This window comes from Rhynchophorus ferrugineus, unplaced genomic scaffold, assembly GCF_030347505.1.
Source record: "Rhynchophorus ferrugineus isolate W39M unplaced genomic scaffold, kcgeb_rfMv2 rfM6, whole genome shotgun sequence".
Lineage (NCBI taxonomy): Eukaryota > Metazoa > Arthropoda > Insecta > Coleoptera > Curculionidae > Rhynchophorus > Rhynchophorus ferrugineus.
The window spans coordinates 31,909,726-31,931,695 of record NW_027472585.1 but is presented as its reverse complement, the minus strand read 5'-3'; the positions used below and the strand labels follow the sequence as shown (position 1 = coordinate 31,931,695).

At 33.8% G+C, this 21,970-nt stretch overlaps 1 protein-coding gene across 8 annotated transcripts; it reads left to right on the top strand.

Annotated features, from left to right (window-relative positions):
• Positions 1–156: 156 nt before the first annotated feature.
• gek (serine/threonine-protein kinase gek) lies at positions 157–21,309 on the top strand. Of its 8 annotated transcripts, none has more exons than XR_013006136.1 (32): positions 157–293; positions 1,452–1,713; positions 1,779–2,035; positions 2,101–2,264; positions 4,454–4,604; positions 7,738–7,792; positions 7,845–8,050; positions 8,108–8,316; positions 8,456–8,570; positions 8,631–9,014; positions 9,069–9,217; positions 9,272–9,398; positions 9,459–9,572; positions 9,680–9,829; positions 9,983–10,193; positions 10,756–10,930; positions 10,988–11,091; positions 13,022–13,227; positions 13,960–14,161; positions 14,223–14,315; positions 14,372–14,565; positions 14,620–14,857; positions 14,920–15,029; positions 15,084–15,257; positions 16,611–16,788; positions 16,841–17,029; positions 17,086–17,271; positions 17,330–17,438; positions 17,494–17,665; positions 17,726–17,962; positions 18,164–18,257; positions 20,123–21,309. XR_013006136.1 is itself a non-coding variant. In XM_076406981.1 (31 exons), the coding sequence occupies exons 2-31, from the start codon at positions 1,506–1,508 to the stop codon at positions 20,234–20,236; spliced, it is 5,145 nt and encodes a 1,714-aa protein (XP_076263096.1). In that variant the 5' UTR covers positions 157–293; positions 1,452–1,505; the 3' UTR covers positions 20,237–21,309. The 8 variants fall into 8 exon arrangements, 5 of the variants coding, with proteins under 5 accessions (XP_076263096.1, XP_076263095.1, XP_076263093.1 ...); XR_013006138.1 differs by lacking the exon at positions 18,164–18,257 and adding an exon at positions 19,717–19,828 and having other exon boundaries at positions 20,123–20,260; XR_013006137.1 differs by having other exon boundaries at positions 18,164–18,275; positions 20,123–20,259.
• Positions 21,310–21,970: the final 661 nt, after the last annotated feature.

Here is a 21,970-nt window from a genome sequence, read left to right as displayed (position 1 = left end):
GAGATGGCGCTTATTTAAAAAAAATGGGAAATATATGGTATAAATAATAAATAAATACGAGTAATTAATTAAAATTTATATATTCCATTAAATTTTATTTTGTAAAATTAGTCGATGTTACTTAGAACAAAAAATATTTTCTGTTATTATATTTAGAAAATTTCTATGACCTGGTTCTCTGGTTGCGGGCGGATTCTCAGCAGGGGAGGATAAACATGGCCGCCTTAAGTTTTCCGTGAAGTGTTATTTAAATGACAAGTGTTGGTAGTGTACAATTTGTTAATTTGTAAAAGGTGAATGTTTTTATATCGTAATTTAATTTGGCATTAGGTGTTTGTCAGTTATTATAGTGGCCAAAATAGATCGTTCTATTTTTGGATAGGACAATTTATATTTAGGTTAAACTTCGTCATTTTCCAAATTTGCATTTCTGAAGTGTTTTTAAAGTGTTATTTATGTTATATTCATCATGATTGAAACTATAAAGGTAAATCAAGGTGTAAGTCTAATGGGTGACACGTTAACTTTTTACTTCCTGCGTTAATATATTGCATGTTTTCTTAGAAAGGTCTAGCTACTGTAATGGCATATTTGTTGTCTTATTATGTAGCCTAGCCTTAATTTTCTATCAGGGCCAATTGTTTATTGTTATATAGACAGCATTTTCCATATAGTACGCATATGAATTACAAGCATTTCCTGTAATAGCAAAAGCATTAAAATTTAGTAACATTTTGTTCGGATTATAATCAATTTTTTAGTCAATATAGACATAGACAAAACTACTGAAATGAGATATGTTTTGCATATGTCTGTAAAAAGTTTAATTTAATTGTAACGTTTAATGTTGACATCTGTTTTAAAAAACTAAACAGGATATTGAATAAGATATTATGGTATTCTCGCCCATTTACTTTAAATCCCCCATAATCTTCAATAACTAAATATATAACATAACGAAATGTATATTTTGTAATATATATTAGCTCATAGGATATCTATCCTAAATAAAAAAAATGTTTTCAGGTAAAAATAGACAATTTTATTAGGGGCTCTTTAAATTTATTGTATATAATAAAATTTAAATTTTTTTATCCAAGAGAAAGTCTAGGTAGGTAGGTAGGTCCTAGTTTCCAGTTTTATCACTTATTTTAGGATATTAGATGTTAGAAACACAAGTTTACAAGTTACGTATTTGTTTCTTGTCAATGCTTCTGCATGATATAGAAATGTTTAAAACCAATACGACAAACTGAAAAAAACTATTTTCAATTCGTATATAAGGTGTTTTTATATTTCTTGTGTAAGTTCAATATTATAAAATCAAACAATTCAAGGACATTTGATACACAACCAATTACTTTCTGTTTAAATATACGAATTTTTTGTTTATTAATAGAGTAATTAATATGTAATTAAACTAATTATCACTAATTCCTGGAATATTTAAGGTGTAATAATGATCCTGGGGTGTGATATTTTGTGGCAAACATAAAGTCATCAGGATGGGTGATTCAAACGACGACCCCAATGCGGCGGCGGTAGAATGCCGCCTTCGTCAGTTGGAGCGGCTTTATTTGGGGGGACCCTTGGCTGCTTACGGTCAAGTTTTTAGCGTCGAAACTCTTATTGATATGATGATAGTTTTATACGATGAATGTTCGAATTCAAGTTTAAGAAAAGAGAAAACTGTGTCCGATTTTTTGGAAAACGGTAAGTGTATTTGACAGGAAATGCATCTTGTTTGTTGCTAAATATTTTCTATTTGCGATTTATAGTGAAGCCGGTAGCCACTTCCGCAAAAGGTCTTCGCCTAACACGTGAAGACTTTGACGTCGTGAAAGTGATCGGCCGAGGTGCCTTTGGTGAAGTATGCGTGGTGAAACTTCGCGGGTCCGAGAAGGTGTTCGCCATGAAAATTCTGAATAAGTGGGAAATGCTAAAGCGAGCTGAAACAGCCTGCTTCAAAGAGGAAAGGGACGTACTCGTATACGGAGATCGGAGATGGATAACGCACCTTCACTACGCGTTTCAGGTATTCCTGTTACTAAGCCACCTCAAGCTAACTAGTTTTAAGGTATTAATTAATTTTAATTTCAGGACGAATCTAATCTATATTTAGTTATGGATTATTATTGCGGTGGTGATTTATTGACATTGTTGAGCAAATTCGAGGATCGTCTTCCAGAAGATATGGCCAGATTTTATATAGCCGAGATGGTGTTGGCCATTGATTCCATACATAGGCTCGGATATGTTCATAGGTGAGTGTTTCTGAATCTCTGAAACTTGTGATTTGATTTGTGATCATTTCTGTGATTTGCAAGAACTTGTGATTCGAATGCATTTATTAATTATATTTTGATTTTGCTGTTGAAAATTAACAAGCTGAAGAAAAGCCGATTTCGTTTTATTTTATTTTTTCATATTCGAATGAGATTATTTCATTTAAATTTGAAGCAAAAAATCAATATGTGCCGTTTTGAGCGGTTATTTTTTAGCAGTTTTCTAGTGAAGCCATAATTCCTTCACTATATGATTTTTGGGCGAAAAACAGTCAGGGGTTTACATAGTTAGGAACAAACGATAGTGGGATAAGCCAAGTCTGGCACATATTGTGGAAGCATCGAAAATTCCCAGCCAATCTATCGATTTTTTCCGAGTAACTAAAGAAGGATGTGGTCTAATGTTGTGATGGGAGACATTCATTTCCTATTGTTCGATTCCGTGCGTTCATTTTAATCGCGTTATTTCTTGACAGTTCAATTCATCAGTTTTGGTCAGGTTCACCAATTATTTCGCAACATCGCATTCATTCGCATAAATGTGGGTTTACAACCTTTTGTAGACCTCTGGGTTCGGACATTGATTTTTTTTTCTAAACGACCACGTTTCACTAGAAATTCACAAATGGAAACTCGCTCGATTTTATATTTCACTGTTGATTCATATGGAACCCAAACATTGAGGTTCTTTTGGTATCTAATTTTATGTTATTTAGTCCTACAATAATATAGCGAAATTAACTACCTAAATATGTTTAATAATTAAAATTTTTCAATATAAAAAGTGCATCACAGCAAAATATAACAAAAATAACATGTAATCCCCATTTCCAAAGCGCGATAACATTTGACTGAATAAATGAATGACGTTACCATTATAATTAGTCTTCTGTCTTGGACTGTTACTGCGGCTTCATTGAATAAGTATTACTAGAGATATGCGGACTTAATTAGGAAAAAACGAAATTACTTTTCACCAACTTTACCGCTTTTACCCGCTTTAACACACCCGCAAATTGAATATAAATTATGTTATATATCGTAGAATAAATAGAATAGTACAATAAAACCTGAAAAGTTTGTGTTAAGATAATTAATTTAAAGCCTGCAATATAAGCTGCACCGGGCGCATTGTGTTACTGATTCTTAAGTTTACATCTTGTCCTATTTAGCTTCGCGATTGCTGTTTTTAACACAATACTTTTAGAAAGTTATGTTGATGCTGCCCATTTGTCGGTTTTGATTTGCTTAGCAGTTGATGAATCAACTGTTTCCAGACGTTTTCGTGCGATGGAAAAGATTCAAAAGTAGGAAAAATGGCTACTGCATGAACTAAAAATGGAATGTGGAACAGTTTCAACAATTTGTTTCTTGTCCAGGACTATCCAGCTAGGCACCTAAGCTGAATATTCAGAGCAAAGTCTTGTAATGGGGCCAGCTGGGTTTAGTGTATTACATGCTGCTAAAATTGAATGAAACTATTACTGCAAATGTCTCCATTTGTCAATTATACAAATTTAACATACAATAGGGAGTTACAGACGCAAAGTCATTCTCTTGCATGACAATGCTCGGCCACACGTTGCAAGAGTAGTAAACGATACACTGTTGCCGCTCAAATGGAAAGTTTCGAAATGCTGAAGAAGTGATCACTGACAAAACAACATTGTTATTCGACACGTTATTGGCATGCTGTAAGAAAGTTGAATAAAAGGTGTAGAAAATTATAGAAAATACTTTCATTAATGTATATTGTACCTCTTCTCAATAAATGCATTTTTAAGACAAAAAATTGTCAGAATACATGCAAGCATCTAATATTTTAATCTATGCTTCTAAGTAGTAGTATGATGGTCTGAGAGAAAATTGACATAATATAATACTGTTAGACCAACTACACCTAGCTGTATATATAATCTATATGAATAATAAAAAAACATATTGCGAGTTGAATAACAATTTTAAGTTTGTACTTTATAAAGAAGATTAGACCAACATTAAAACATTATTTTTAAAATGTCAGGTTTTACGAGATTATATTACATAATTTATAAATAAACATAATAAAACAAATAAAATTTAATAATAAAACTATATATAATAGTGCATATATGTAGTAAAACTACGTAATTATCACTTTATATTAATGTGGATATCATTCCTTTTAGGGATATAAAACCAGATAATGTGTTGTTAGATGCTAACGGTCATATTCGGCTAGCAGATTTCGGCAGCTGTTTAAAGTTGAACGATGACGGCATGGTGCAATCCAACGTAGCTGTAGGAACGCCTGATTATATATCGCCTGAAATCTTACGGGTAAGTAGTTAGTTTTAAGCTTCTTTCATGCCCTATTCACAGTAAGTTATGCATGTGAATTTGTACATATAAGGTGCGTTTTAAAGCAAAGAATATGTCTAAAGGAGACTGGGTTCATTAATTGCAGTCTGTATTAAGAGCGACATTCTATAAACATGTTATAATCAAAGCGTGATTAAAAGCGTTATTGTTTGTTACATCAACATTGAATATTAAACAAATATCAGCTTAGGTTGTTTTAAACTTTTACTGAAACTCTAATGGAAAATGATGAATGTTTATGCCATAGGAGAATTCATGGGTAGTTTATGTGCCTTGAGGATGACTAGGAAAATCTAAATGATGATATTGACCAAACAAAATTTTGGAAATATTGTTTACGCATATCATTTGATATCATGATGCTTCCATTTTACCATCAAATACTTGATTTGATATGATATATGGTATAACATTTATTTGGAAATTGCATTTGCAGAAATAGTTATGCTTACGCTGAAGATCCTTGAATTGGTCCAATAAATGGCACGCAGATGTTCAGCTCAATCGGAAAAAGCTGTGACTTTATGACTTTATATATATATATATATATATATATATATATATATATATATATATATATATATATATATATATATATATAGCATTGACACGCCCAATTTGAAAAAAGTGAGAAATTAATACTCTCTATATAGAAACTCGTGTTTAGTTTTTTTTGCCCTGAAACCGGGAAGGGGAATCCTGTTACGGATACCTGGTCGGGAAGACCCGCAAAAATAAGCGAGTTGGACTGGCTATGTGGAGATTGCCTCAGGGCTACCCACTAAATCCCACCCTATCAGCTGATCCAATGACTCTAACTGATACTTCTTACTGTTAGTTAGGAGGGTGCCCGTAACCGATAACACCGTTAGGAGGCACAAGGGCCAGGCAACGACATGGCGTTGTTATCACACCACGCAGCTTGCGGTACATAAGTTAATCGCTTGCCGGAGAAGGTCGAAACAATTTGGAGTTAAAACACGACGGGGCTGTGATAGAATAAGGCCACGAAGAGCCGAATGAGTTATTGGCCTAAATATCGGCCAGCTCGGTAATACATCTATTGTCCGAGAGACGAAGAGTGGAGAAATATCTCGAGTAGACCTGGGATATAAAATCGTGAATTTAGGGGACGTCTGTTTCTCTATGAATTTGATTATTCCTGACGAAGAAGAGGGCATCGATTATTCTCCTGAGAATTTTGTTTTGAAAGACTTGAAGATGTTCCATCTGGCTAGGTGAGACATATTTTAGATATATACTGGAGCCGTATAGAACTGATCCAACCAGCATTTTGTACAGGAGATATTTTATTGAGAGAAGAAGTCTGCTGGCCCGGTTGATGAGCGGGAACAGCAAATTAACAGTACCTTTACCTTTTTCGAGGGACCTTTGAATCTGGGAATTCCACCTAAACTTGCGAAGGTAGACAATACCGACATAGGTGGCTTCTTCTGACTATGGGATTTCGGCGTTCTCGATTTTAAGACGCGAAATTCTCGGTGCAAAACGCTCCTTGTAGAAGAATACGGCTTGGGTTTTCTGTGGGTTGACCTGCAACCTCCAGAAATGTAAACACTGGACCGCCTCATCGAGTCGATTGAAGAAGCAGAGTAAGCAGTGTCAGTTGTGGTCTCCTAGGAATATCTGAAAGAAAAATATTAAATAAAGCGGTTGCCAGCGGGGAGCCTTGTGGAACTCCTGCGTCGATGGTTTTCTGGCTAGAGAGAATATCTTTAATCTCCACCTGGAACTATCGTCCTGACAGAAATTATTTGATAAGAGCTGTTAGGTTATCGGGTAGACCTAATCGGATGTATTTCGCTACTAAGTCTTCGTGCCAAACCTTGTTAAAGGCTTTAGTTCGATCCAATAAGACCGCTCCAAGTCTTTCACGTCGGTTAAAAGGACAGTTAAAAAACAGCGGCCAGCCGATGGGCCTGATGAACGGCTGAGTGTCTGGCGCGGAAGCCGAATTGCCCATCTGGAATGATATTGTTTATCTTCCTAAAATCATTAAGAGCATAAAGAATTGCTCTTTTAGCAAGCTTGGAAATGGAACTTAGTAGGCTGATCCTCATGTTTAGTTTTGAACGCCTGTTATATGGCTTAAATAAAATAGTAACTGTAAGATAGTTTGAACTTTGTTTTTATTGATATTATATAACATATATGTTATATATTGATATTATTGACTTATGTAACAAATTATTTTTATGACAGTTACAATTTATGTAATTAAATAGCTAAAATTGGGACTAAAAGAGTTAGTCAACTTCTTGGATGTTAAAAAATATTATGTTTTTTTATACTAATTGGTTAATTAAAAGGTTGTTCACTGGTTCTTCATTCACAGATTTAACGTATGATTCAATCAAACTCGTTTGGTAAAAAACATGATGTGAAACACATTGTGAAATATATTTTATTATTCAATATAATCTTCCTAAACCGAAAACCTCGAGAAAGTCACTTTACACGCTTTTACGATTACTATTAATTCGATAAACATCGTATTCTGTCACTAGAACTCGGATAATCTAATCTGGCGGATGGTGGTGGAAAATAGTGCATATTGCTGCACTTCGTTTTTTAATTCACCGATTTCCCGATATTTTTTTGAATTAAAAAAAATTCTTATATAAACCAATTTTTTCATGAACAATTCATATTCTCGTAATCTAAAGTTATTTTCTTTATATTCTTATATATTCTTTATATCTTCGTTCATTATACTAAAGCTATGTAGTTAATATTCACACTGCTTCTGTACTAATTTCTGGAATCTTGTTTTAAAACCGTTCACTACATTTTCTATTTTACTACTATTGTTAACAGCGGCACCTATGTGAACTTTTCCTGTACAGTTCTTGTAGAGTTCAAACATCATTTTGTTCACACATTGCACTTTTTTTAGGTTTTAACAAAATCGATTTTACTGGAAGTTATTTTTATTGTTTTGTGTAAACTTTATGCTTTCGTTCATAAACAACTTACTGGTGCAAACTAATATGCGCAAGTAAATAAAATTGCAATTGAATTTAAATCCAAATTGCTGTTTTTTATTACCAACTTCTTATTTATTTAATAGGCGATGGAAGATGGTCAAGGGCGATATGGACCAGAATGCGATTGGTGGTCTTTAGGTAAGTTTCTTAAAATTTCCTTAATATTTTCTAAAACCCTAATACTTTTCAGGTGTTTGTATGTATGAAATGTTATTTGGGGAAACGCCTTTTTACGCTGAAAGTCTAGTCGAAACTTATGGTAAAATTATGAACCATAAAAATTGTTTTGATTTTGCAATGGATGTGGATGTTTCCGACGCCGCCAAAGATTTGATTAAACGCTTGATTTGCAGCCAAGAATTCCGATTGGGGCAAAATGGCATCGACGATTTTAAGGTAATTCATTTACAATTTTGATTCAAGTCAGTCCAGTATGAGCCCGATTTTTTCCAGAAACACACTTGGTTCGATGGAGTGGATTGGGATGGTATAAGGGACAGTAACGCCCCGTATATCCCAGAAGTTTCTAGTCCGACTGATACATCAAATTTTGATGTCGACGACGCCGACATTAGACTGTCTGATGCTCTTCCTCCTACTTCGAATAGTGCTTTTACCGGACTGCATTTGCCTTTTATAGGATTCACATTCACTCAAGGAAGGTAAGTTGAATAAATACATTACAGTTCTTAATTATATCTTTAACTTCAGTTAAAATGAAATTTATTGCATATTATATTGAATGTTTCATATTTATCAAATCTTCATTTCTAAAAAACGTTAATAGATAAAATATTTTAGTTACATCTGCGACTTGAGTAACCTTTACTCATTCATATCTACATCTACTAACATAATTATGCAGAAGGAGAATCAGAGAAATGACATCATTTCGTTGGCATTAACGTCAAAACAGGTGAGAGTGGTGCACTTTTTTTTGTTTCACTTTCCTTATAAAAAGTGTCTTGATTTCCAGGGTTCGGAAAAAGATGGCGAAAAACAACGCACTTCTCCGGACGGAACTAGGAAACTCCAAGACGAAATCAACATGTTAACGAAGAAAAATTGCGAATTAGAATCGCAATTGAGAAGTCTGGAATCATCAGGACAGTCTCACATTGATTATTTAGATGGTGGTGACAATATGAAACTGAGAGAGCTTGAGAAGATGGTTAAAATTTTGAAGCAAGAGAAGGAAGAAGCCAACAAGGATAAGCAGGATTTGCAGGAGAAACTTAAGTTTCAAGATAAGGAATTAAAGGATGCTCTAGCTCAAAAAAAGTTGGCCATGACAGAGTATACTGAAGTTACCGATAAGTTAGCCGAGTTGCGAGCACAGAAGCAGAAGATTTCTAGACAGGTATTTTAAGAATATAACGCAATTTCGATATGATATGTAAAATAATTGGCTTAGGTTAGAGATAAAGAGGAAGAGTTAGATAATGTCATGCAGAAAGTAGACTCGTTACGAAACGATATCAGGAGAGCAGAAAAGCTAAGGAGAGAACTGGAATCGAGAGTGGACGAAGCTCAAGCAGAAGCAACAAAAGAACGAAAACTAAGGTAAACGATAATTTTGTCTTCAAATCTATTGAAGCAACATAAGTTTATTTAAAGGGAGAGATCAGAAGAGTACTGCAGGCAAATGCAAGCAGAATCCGATCGACTGAGAGTGAGAAGCGAACACAGTCCCAGGGATCAGCAAGATACGCTGAGGCTGAAAGCTGAATTAGAAAAACTTGAGGTCCGTTACACAACCTTTCCTTTGTTCAAAAGAAAATGTCGATAAATGTTATTTGTTTAGGTTCAGTACAATGAAAGTTTAACACAACAACAAACGCGGTACAACCTAGAATTGACAGCACTCCGCGAACAACTACAGGAAGCGGAGTCTCATCGGGATTTACTAGAAAGAGAGGTAAGTTAAGTACAGAGTAAAGGCAAATCATCCATTAAGTTTTTTATTTGATTCCTTTTTAAGTTATTTTTTCGTTATTCTATTTGCTTTTTGTTTCATACTCTTAGCTTCAAACATTGAAAGATAAATGGGAAAAATCGAAACTCGATGCTATTGCCGATACCGAGCAAACATTAGCGGAATTGAATAGACGGCACGAGAGGGAAAAACAAATTTTAGTGGATGAAAACAAAAAGCTTATCTCGAACGTTGAGTTTGTGAGTGGATTTTAATTTTGTTCATTGTTGTTTTATTTGTTTTTTGTTAGCCTTCTCTTCCTTACTACACTAACCATCGGACTTTAATATTTCATAAGGATTTGTTGTGATAATTGGCACATTGAAAATAAAAATAAAATATTTTTTCTATAGTTGAATGACTCTATGAATCGTCTCCAAACGGAACGGGCGAACTTAGAAAGCGAATACGAAACACTCAGGAGCAAACAAGATGCGCTGAGCCAGTGGGAATCTCAGCTGTCGGAGATTATACAGTGGGTGAGCGATGAGAAAGATGCGAGGGCCTATCTTCAAGCGTTAGCCACCAAAATGACGGAAGAATTAGATTACCTTAAACATGCAGGTATTGGTTTATATTTTGAATATATTAGTTGCGTGAAAAATTAATACACATTCCTAACATTCAATCAACACATCACTTAATAAGTCCCGAGGCAAACTAAAATAATAACTGTTAGTAAAAATCCAGCTTCACATTTTATAAGATACTCTTCTTCAACGGTGATACATTCATTCCAGTACTTCTCTATTTTTTCTTTTTCAATCACTTTTTCGTTTGAGTTAAACCTTCCCTGGGGCATTCACTTGAAGTCTACAAACTAACTGTCTAGTAATCATTGGGGACTAAATCTGGACTATACAGTGGATGTCAAAGTAGGTCATTCTAGTCGAATTTGTTGAGCTGTGAATTTGTTGAGACCTTTGTTATTGAAGTCAAAGTCATGGCTTCTAAACCGTTAAAACCAAATTCGACAGGCATATAATGAAGTAACAACACCGTTAGCTTCTATAAGGGTTTGGTAGGCCTCGGCAGCGGTTTCTTTAAATCAGACAAAAAAAATACAATTTTGATCCATCAAATCAAAATATAAGTGGGTTTTAAGTAATTGTTAATGTTGATAAAGGTGCCTCAAATGCTCTTGGCGGTTCGGACAAGAATTGGAGAAACAGGCGCTCACAGAAATTGGACAAGATGGAGTTACTTAATTTACAGAGCTCTCTGCAAAGTGAGATACAAGCCAAACAGGCGATCAGTGAGGACCTGAGTAAAACTAGAGAGGCGCTTTTGGCTGCTCAAAAGTAATACATTCCAGTCTATGCAAATAATCTTATAAAAATATATTTTTCTTTGACTAGGGATCTTCGGGAGTATCGCCAACGAAACGAAACTTTATCCCTGGAGCTTAAACGAAAAGAGAAGCATATAAAAGATCTCCAAAATCGACTGGACTCGGACGGATGTAAGTACAATTCTATTTACCATATGGTTCCTTTATTTTTAATTTCTTTAGATATTTGGTTCTATTTTATTTTCTATTCATTTGCACAATAATACACAAAGAATAATGTGAACACTAGAGTTGGTATTTGTTTTAATTTCGACAAATATTTTGTACAGTTAATTGTTGTTATTAAGTAGGATCAACATTACCTTTTGCCGACTGACGAATTAACATATATCGACACTAGTGTATATTAGCACTCTCAGGCGGTGGTAGTAATTGTTTTATATATACACACAGTCGGTTCGTGGTTGAAGCAGTTGCCTTTGGTCATCGGTATCACCTCTTGCTTCTGGGGCATTATGTTAATCTACATGCGACTCTACGGTTGACAAAGCCAAGTATTTACAGGAAGAGAAAGTAAAAAAAGCATTGCTTAAGAAGCGCATTTTAGATCTGCTCTGACGACAAAAAAGATAACATTGATATGGTGATTATTCGTGCTAATTAACACAAAATATATTTCAAGCGTTAATTTTCATTTGCAGCTCCGTCGGTTTTGAATTCGCGATAGGAAGCCAGTCAATTATTTTCTGTGATAATACTTCCAAAGACATTTTCTTTGGTAGAATTCCTGGCTTCCTAAACAAACGTGACATCGTGCACGTGCATTTCACGTACTTGAATAATTTAACCATATTTAGTATATCTTTTTTGTTACATATACGATTTTTTAACTAGTTTCAAACATACAAGTGAGTGTGAGATTGAATATAAGAGAGTTTTTATAACTGGAATCGAATTTTATTAATTTATTTTTAATTGTACAGAGAAAAAGCAAGTCTTGTTCTAGTTAATATCATCGATATATACGCCCCCTTCTCTCTCCTTCATTTTTAACTCAATTTTTTTATGATCGGTTAAAAGGCACTTAACTCATACCAAAAACTGTACATATTGCACGAAAATACATAACATCCGTGTACATAATTTGTTCTTAACCATCACGAATCCTTTTTAAACACACGTTAGATTTGTTTTTTCTCCTTTTGTTGACAAGTTTGTTGTTAAGTTTGTTTGGAATTTTAATAAATTAATTTTCAAATATCAGTTTTTCGTTTATCTTGTGCGCCGTTTGAGAGGAAATTGTGATGGATGATGGTTGTCATCGTTTATCGTCCGGTATTGGGATCGATACGTATACACGTCATTCAAGATTGTTCAACGGATCGCATTAAAAATTCGAGTGCTCTTGAACAATCTTGGTTCCCATTGTTTCTATAACGTGAACTAAAGATTTGCAATACATAAAATACATTGCCACGTTTCATGCAGCAAATGTAGGAGTGTCGACATTCATTAAACGTCACGTCTCCAAGGGTTAGTTTATATGCTAGAGCTTGATTTAAATAACGTTTTGCTGCCGATCTTTCACCTATTATTTTGTCGAAAAAGGGACCGTTGATTCTGAATTTTGGACGGTTAATTTCAGGCAGCTCTATCCAAAATACTAAGTGAATGATCTCTCACAGCTTTATTGTACTTCCCCTTAGTTACAGCTTGGAGTGCTAATATATCTGTATTTGTCTGTTTTTTTTTCCTTTTTACAGCTAATATGTTAATAATATCTGGTTTTGGTGTTCGCTATTGTTTACTGTAACATTTTGAAGCAACATATTGTCATTTGGCCTTACATAGTGTTTTTAAAATTGCGGCATATGTAGCGACATTTGTGTTTTGCGAGAAAGACGAATTTTATTTTAGATTGTTTTTCGTCATTTTTTTTTTGTTATTGCTTTGTTTGTTGAACTTATATCCTGTCTAATATTCCAGTTAACATAGTTTGCTTATTGCAAGTTGTCTTATACCTTACATAAAACGACTTGCAATATGAAAATTTATAGTTGTTCAATGAAGTCTAACTTCTAATACGCTCGGATGATTTTAGTTCTTGAACGGCCCTCTTCGCAGTTGTCTTATCTGGAACAGTTTTTGAAAGAAACCAGCCCCCCTCAAGTGCAAACTCTGTATGACAATATAACTGGGCCGCCTATGTATCTGGGAACCCCCGTAGAGTCAGAAGAAGGTGATATTGAGGACAACAGAGCACCTAGTATAGTGAGTTCAAAAAGCAATTTATCTGAAATAAGCATGGTAAGATATACATTCTGAATATCAATTTATGTCGTGTATATTCCCATTTACTATTGAGTTGTACCAGTGCATTCCCTTATCAACATAGTATGATAACAGGGAGTGTTATCCAAAATATGTAATAATAATAATAATAATAATAATAAAGTAATTCTTTAAAAAAGTAACAAAACTAAAATAGATGGAAAAAATGAATTTTGGTAATATTATGAAGCACAATATCACAGCTCTTATTTTTCTATATATTCTTTAGCCGATTTTGTTTATATTTATTACTATATTTATTTATATGTTATCATTATGAAAAATATACAAAAATTATGAATAGGCATGATGACCAATTTTGAAAAACTTCCATAAAATTTACTATTTCATAAAAATATATTTTTGTAAGAAAAAAATCTTTTTTAAAACATTAATGAAAATGTTCGAATTGACCTTTGACAATATTTGAGTATGTTGGACACCAACATTTGAGATAACTTCGATAAAAAAAATTGACTTGATTTTTTTTGAATTTTAAAAATACTATAAATGTACTAGACGTTAGTAGTTAAAAAAATGCCTGAACTTGTAACGAAACTAAATTTGCTTAAAATTTGAAGGACAAAAGCTCAGATTGAAGAGTTAAATTGAATAGGAAGAGGCATGTAAAAAATATGGGAATGCACATGATATATAAAAGGATTTACATTAATTTTTTAGTAGAAAATTAATTTGTTAATCTTTCAGCATGAATCCCAATCACCCATGAAGCATAAAGCTCACCAATTCTTGGTGAGGACCTTTTCTAGTCCAACAAAATGTAGTCATTGTACTTCATTGATGGTGGGATTGATGAGGCAGGGTATGGTTTGCGAGATTTGCGGATTTACCTGCCATACCGCGTGTTGTCCTCATGTGCCTCCCGTGTGCCCGGTACCTCCAGATCAAAGTAAGTGTGAAGTCCAAAGTAAAATACGAAAACTTGGTAAACTGATGGATCTATTTTGTAGCTAAGAGACCTCTTGGTATAGACCCCACCAGAGGAATTGGAACTGCTTATGAGGGTTATGTAAAAGTTCCCAAACAAGGGGGAGTTAAGAAAGGTTAGTTATATTCGTTTTATCGTAAAATATACTTTACAGCATCTTACTTTACACAGGCTGGGTACGCCAATTTGTGGTGGTTTGCGATTTTAAGCTGTTTTTATATGATATATCCGCTGATCGCAATGCTTTGCCAAGTGTACATGTGGCTCAGATTCTTGACATGAGAGATCCACAATTCAGTGTAAGCAGCGTTAGGGACTCTGATGTGATACATGCCAATAAGAAGGATATTCCATGTATTTTCAAAGTTAGTTCAATTCAGAATTAATAGAACCCTTGTAATTTTTATTAATCATTTTAGATCACTACCTCTTTAATGGAGCCGCCAGGACCCCGAAATGCCATGCTAATGTTAGCCGATTCCGACGCGGAGAAAAACAAATGGGTGGTAGCTTTAGCCGAACTGCATAGGATAATGAAACGAAATAATTTACCGAATACCATAGTGCTTTTAGCTAGGGAGTTGATAGATAATTCCCTAACATTGTTGAAGAATACCCTTAGTGCCGCTATTATAGACCCAGACCGGATAGTTTTGGGTAATAGTCTGCTTTGATTTAAAACATGGGTATGATAAAAAAAAACATAACTTTTTTTGTAGGTACTGAAGAAGGTTTATATTGTATAGATTTAGACAGAAGTGAAATAGCGCGAATAGGTGAAGCGAAGAAGATATTCCAAATTGAATATATTGTAGAAGAACATTTATTGGTAAGTTTCATAATAAAATTATTTGTCTTACATCTCCTGACTAACTATTTTTAGGTTGTGGTTAGTGGTAAACAAAAACAAGTAAGGTTAGTGCCGATTAGAGCCTTAGACGGTGACGACACTGAATGGATTAAAATTTTGGAAAGTAAAGGATGTTCCGTATTGACTGTTGGCCCAATTTTAAGAGCTCCATTGACTTTCTGTTTATGTGTTGCAATTAAAAAGCAGGTAAATAATTATTTACTTCATATATGATTACAGTTATTTCATAACTTAACTGCAATTGTAGTACTTAGACTTTCGAAGTACACACTTTGGGTTTGGATTTATAGATAAATAGGACAAAAACAGGTTTAAAATTAATTAGAATTGAATTGACCTATGAAGGGTTTAAATCAAAACACGGATTCTAACTAATTTGCAGCGATGGGAACTATTGAAACCGTCGATAGTTGCAAAGTTTCTAAATCATTCAATGGTTTAAAAAGCAGTCAAATAAAAGAAATAATTTCTCATAATAAATATAATAAATAATCTCTAATCTCCAATAGTATAGGAATACATGTTGACGAATATTTATTCATTTTAAGATACCGATTTTTGCGGCAATTCTCAAAGATACTTATACAAAGATATAAAATATACAGAATCTTAACGGTACATCAAACAATTACATTAATAAACATCTGTGGAAAAAGAAATAGAAATTTTGGAGTAAAAAAGTATATTGCATAGATCTTTTATTTTACTTTCAAATACCATTTTATTTTTTACCAAAAATGTTTTTAAAGCAAACTCGTGTGTTTAGATGTCCACTCACCACACCATAATTTTTTTATTAATCTCCTAGAACGTCAACAATCTGCCCGTGGGCAATAAGTATTATTATATGATTTCAGTTATATAACTATCCTGACATGTAGAAGATCACTTCAGTAATTTAAATCTTATTCTAAAGACTATTCTAACTTATTTTAAAGTGTATTCTATTAAGTAAACCATAAACACACGGTTGTTCGCTCGAATAGACAGTCTTCGTAGCCAGGGGTCATCTTAGGTGCGATATAACATGTTTGTCTAATATATGAATAATATATGTGACTTTAAAGGCATCTCTGTTAAAAAAACACGAAGCAATTTTTTTGACTCTTTGTTTAAGTTCTCAGTAGCTATACTAAAACCCTTCTTCATTATTGCATTATTGATTACTTTAGATTATCAATTACTTATCTGCGTCTGTTCAGAACATCTTTAACTCTTACTATGATTAGCTTTTTTATTTTTGCGATCTTACTAATATCATAATTTTGCTGCTGCGGTAGCCAGAACTTTGGGTGAACTGTTGCTAGAATGGCTCTCTTCGTCTTTCATAAACCGTGCAATTTTACTATTTCAATGTTCAATGCACTAGGTTGTTAAGATCTTACAGTTGTAGCAAGCTTATAAAAAACAGTGGAACGGACGTTATTAACATTTCAGTTCAATTTAGCGCTAACACTTTTGAACTTAAGTTAATTAATGAGTTAATGACCACCTTTTTGTTGTATGGTTATATACTGACCTTTTATTTTATTGTTTCAGAATGGTTCAGTTATAATTATTTATGAAATAACAAGAACTAAAACGAGACATTTCCGAATACACGAAATCAACCTACAGGTGCATGTGCAGTCACTTCAGCTTCTGTCTGATGGACACTTATGTATTGGATCTCCATCTAACTTTATCATTTACAATATCAAGAGTTCAGAGTCATATTGTGAGTTAACGCAAGTTAACGTTACGTAGTTTAATTATTCTTTTTTTTTCAGCCTTGTTGCACCCCGAAAATCCGCTCAATGCCACCCTATCGTGCAGCGCTGTAGATGCCTTACGAGTAATCGAGTTACCCAGACGAGAATATTTACTAGTTTTTGGTACCTTGGCAGCTTATGTTGATAAACATGGTCGTAAGACACGAGACAGGGAAATCATGTACCCTGCTGTCCCGACGGCTATTAGTACGTTATGGGTCCGAATGAAACATTTATATTTTATTCACGTAAATTGTTTCCAGGTTATAGAGACGGTCATTTGGTAGTTTATAGTGAGACACACATTGACATTTTCAATTGCGCCACGGGCGAATGGGTCCAAACATTGAACATCAAAAGGGCGAAACCATTGAATGACAGCGGCAGCCTTTCGTTGTGTATTCTTCATGACCTAACTCATCTTTTATATTTGTCGAACGTTCATCAGAGTGAGTACCATCGGACTTATTTAACAAACTTAATTGTTTGTTATCGCTTTATTTCCAGGAGAACTAATCAATTTAGAAAATATCGTTACCCTGGACACGGAGGGCAAGGTTGTTCAGAAACCAAGAAGACGCTTTTCCATAAGGGAAGGCAACCGATCCGCCAGATTGTAGGTTAAAACGGGGGAGACCGTTAGCAAAATAATAAGATATTAATTATTGCAGGAACACTGATAGGTTGTCGAAATTGATATCGGCGCCCACTAATTTTAACCATATAAGTCACGTGGGACCAGGTGACACTATTCAACAACAAAGACTGATTGATCTAACTACCACTTTAGTAGATCAGCATCCAGATCAGGTTTCCTATGGGGCACCTACTCCTCAACCTAGGGTATGTACATTTCAGTATATGGTAGAACATATATTTAGCTTTGAATCTTGTTTTTCTTAGCCTATGAAACAAGCACCACTGCCTCCAGTCCCCACGTCGGGTAAGCAGCGTTCATGGTTGGAAATCTCTAATCCTTTACCTGTCAGAGCTCAGTCGTCTAGCTATAATGGGGCAAAAAGGGCAGCACCTCCGCGACCTCGAGACTTACCTCCGGCTTTGCCTCGTCCATCAGAGACATCACCATCGCCCGATCCCGCTAGTATAGGGAGCATGTCTTCTTTACATGACATGATTAAGGTAAAGAATCAACATCTTTCATGTAATTTGAAGTGACAATTAAAGACAAATATCAGTGATTAATTAAATTGTTCTCCACAACTTTGATTCATTTGCTTCTGTCAAAGTATACATTTGTCGTGATGGTGTTTGTACTGAATTGAATGTTGATGTAAACACCTGTAATGATTTTTATTTATTGAGTTGTATTGCCTCTCTTAGGTAGGAAGATACAAAACAACATTATGACACATAGGGAGGGTAAAGAAAAATGTCTTTACCGTTTGTCTTCATTCCACATAGATAGAATGAACATGTATGTTGTTTCAGATAGGTGTGCTCTTATTTTTTGACCAAATCAGATATATTTAACTATTTTCTTATAGAACCATTAACAATGGACAATAACCACATACTTGTTTGTTTTTATTTTACTAGAATAGTAAATACTTGATTCTAGAGTTGTGTATGTGTTTTGTATTTTAGTATTAATGTAATAACACTTATCCTCAAGGGAATTGCATTTATCATATTTTGAAAATGGGTGTTTTACAGTAGATGCAGTTAACAGTTACTTAAGATGAATCTATATACATTTTTAAGGTTCGCAATTAACTGGGATTTTGTTGTGATTGCATTGAAATTTGTGGATTTTTGTTTGCGGTAAACCATTTCATGATTGATAAAGTGTTAAAAGGTTGTTGAAAATAGATGATACTACCGTCTCAAAATAAGTTCATTGACCTTTATTATTAATACTTTTAAGTATTTTTTTCTTGCAATTAATTTATATTAAAATAAAGAATCTCCTGCTCGGCCATTGTATAACCGTTTTATTACTTATTGTCAATAAACTTTGACTACTACACGTTTTATAACGTTGCCTTTTAATTGATCTAGATGTTCAAGAGATAAAAAGACTGTTGTTGAGGCTGACATATCTTTGTAGCGAAACGTTCTCGGGAGGAAAGGATCTGGAGGTCTGACCTTTGCTTTCCTGGCCGGTATCTGCGAATAGATAGCGTTTATAACATTGAACCAACTACCCCTTTTCAACTTTTACAGCCTGATGGTTAATGCGAATGCTGGTTTAGGACGACCACTTGAACAATGGCCATTGGCTTTCCAACATTCTACTTTATTCTCCAACGTAAGAACTTGGGAAAGAAAATTAAATTTCTCTGAACATAATACCGATATTTTTTTCTCAGGAGGGCTGAAGCATACTTACGCTAGTCGAATAAGCATACTATATCATTATATGTTAGGTGGTGCAAAGCAATTCATTCAGCTCAGGTGGTAGTAAAGTCAAAGTTGAGGTTCTTTGCTTTCAGAATATTTAAATTTGAACCGCAAGATTATCAGCGTATTCTTGTTCTTCTGTATTATCTGATACAAACAGGATTTATCCTCATCTGATGATGTACCTATTTTTATGGAGGGAAGGGTCGGTTTCATATCGATGTTCTTGCGTTGGTACTCTTTCCAGTCCTGGTTCTTCAGGATATCAATTAACCTCTCAGCTTGTTTATATCTTTTTAAAATTCAGATAATTTTTGATTTTCGTTTAAAATGCTTGTTTAAATTCGGCGATTGATACCTGAGCATCCTACATCATTATATTGAAATAGCTTCAAAAATTCTTATTGATTTAGTAATTAAAATTTTAACAACACTAAAATAATATCAGTTTTAAGATACTATGGATATCCATGTCAAGTAGATTGTTATTTGCAGCTGTAGTTTAGTTAAAAATATATTTTTTGTTTGGAAAGGTGTGGAATTGGCATTAGAACAAACACATACTTATGACAAAACAACGTTTGCACGCCGAATTGTTGTTGATACAAATTTTAACAAGATTGAATAAAACAAGATGTAACTAAGGTAAGTTATGAGAACCACTGATGAGAAATAGAGCTTTTGTCCGTACGTAACAAATGATCGTTGTGTTTCCACCGTTTTCCAAGCTGGAGCTTAATTTCTTCGTATCCAAACAAAAAATCTCACCACTTAATAGCACTTGTGAATAACACCGAAATTACCTGACGAAAACCGAAATGCTTTCTAATTTGCTGTTAAAACCGAACTAAAAAATCCACATTATTCAATGCACGCACTGGAGGATATCTGTCGTGTATTCTTCGATTATGTTCACATCTTCCCTTTAAATTTGTTTAGGCGACGGAAAACAGAGGAAGCCCCCGTCATTCGATAGCGAGCAATAACAGTTCGAACTTGTCAACTCCACCGTCTCCCCAAGCGGACCATCACAGTTCCAGTTACGACAGTTAAGCTGGCCGGTTAGTTGGGAGCGAGAAGATCGGAGGAGTCCGCATAACGTACCCGTCGTTCGAAAGTTGGCCATAAGCGAGGAAACGCATCCATCAAAATATATCCTTCAAATATAGGTTTCAAATTAGTGATGATTGTGTGTATTGCTTTCCGAAGAACTGTTTTAGATTCCACATAAAATGTCGACATCACATATTGCATTATTATAACTAATTTTATTCCTTGTTCACTTAGAGTAGTGATATTTTGACTCTTTAACACATTAACGATGAACCGACATGTAGGTTTTTAAAATGAGAAACGGAGAGGCGCGACCGCCGCAGCGGGCCGAATTAGTTACCTTGAAAGCAAGAACAGGACTTAACAAGCTTCATTTTTAAAACTGATATAAACGTATTAGAACGGTAAGGCGTGGGCCCTGTACTTATTTTTCGTTTGTATATTTTGTATTATTTTAAATATTTATATAGTTATTTTATTTACATAATTGTATATTCTGAAAGTCAATTATAATTGGTTAATTTAGAACCGCAAATAGATTAAACAGGCAACGATATTGTAGGTCCTTTAACCGAAAGCGATGTTTCTTGTTTTATATAGAAATTCGAAATAAATATATTTATTTTTTTTTATACATATATATACATATACTTTCACCCACTAATTAAGTTGTTTTAACCATTGATTTATCTTCTTTATTCGATACGACCTATTCTGGTAGTAATAGATGGTTTTAGTACAATTTTACTTTAAAATATTACTAAGACAATATGCGGTATTTGTGATTAGTGACCGGAAGTAGAATTTTATACCTTTCGATTTATCTTGTTGAAATAGGCACGGGTCACCATTACAAATACGTTTACTCTTTTCGTGTACACAGTCAGTTTTGAACGATCGAGTTTTCCATGATTATTTGTGATGGCATTAGACGTTTAAATTTTATCAAACTGCAATCAGAATCTGTTTAAATCGTTATCATCTAATAATAGATACCTATTTATTTTATTAATAGAGTAATTTATATTAACAAATATTTATACATTTAATAGTATTATATGTTTTTAAAGTAATGTTTTGTTGTGTTAACAAATTGTGTGTGAGTGTGTATTTATTCCGCTTTTTGTCTCTTTTTCAAATTTCTATTTACTTTTTTATTGAAATACATTTTCATCCCAACAAATAGTAAAGTTTCAACATAAAAAATCGTCTTTTATTTTTACTACACCGTAAGAATTACAATTTCAATGTTAGCTACGAAAATCCTCCCATTTTTTTAAATTATTATTATTCTCTTAGGATTTCTATGAAAAGACTTACTTCACAGTAATCAAATTACATATAAAGACAATAAACATTATCCAGAGTCTTAACTTATAAAATTAAGGAGAATGTTCTCAGACACTGTAGTTTCAAGCTAATTATAGGTACTAGCCAGATTCTACATGGATTATACACATATTTAAATTTAACTGATTACATAAAATATCTAAATTAAACAGGTGGGCATATGTAAAGCTATTTGTTCATCCAAATTTGGCTATTGTCAATTCTACTATGCCAATCTAGAGATTGAATTAACGATTTGTAGAGCACAACTTTGATAATATTCAATTTGTTGTTCCTGCATATCATTGGTCAAAAGAATATGAATATACCTTTATGTATATATTTTACTGAAAATTCTTCGGCCGAAAAATCTAGGTTTTGTCTCCATGAAATTATGAATAAAAT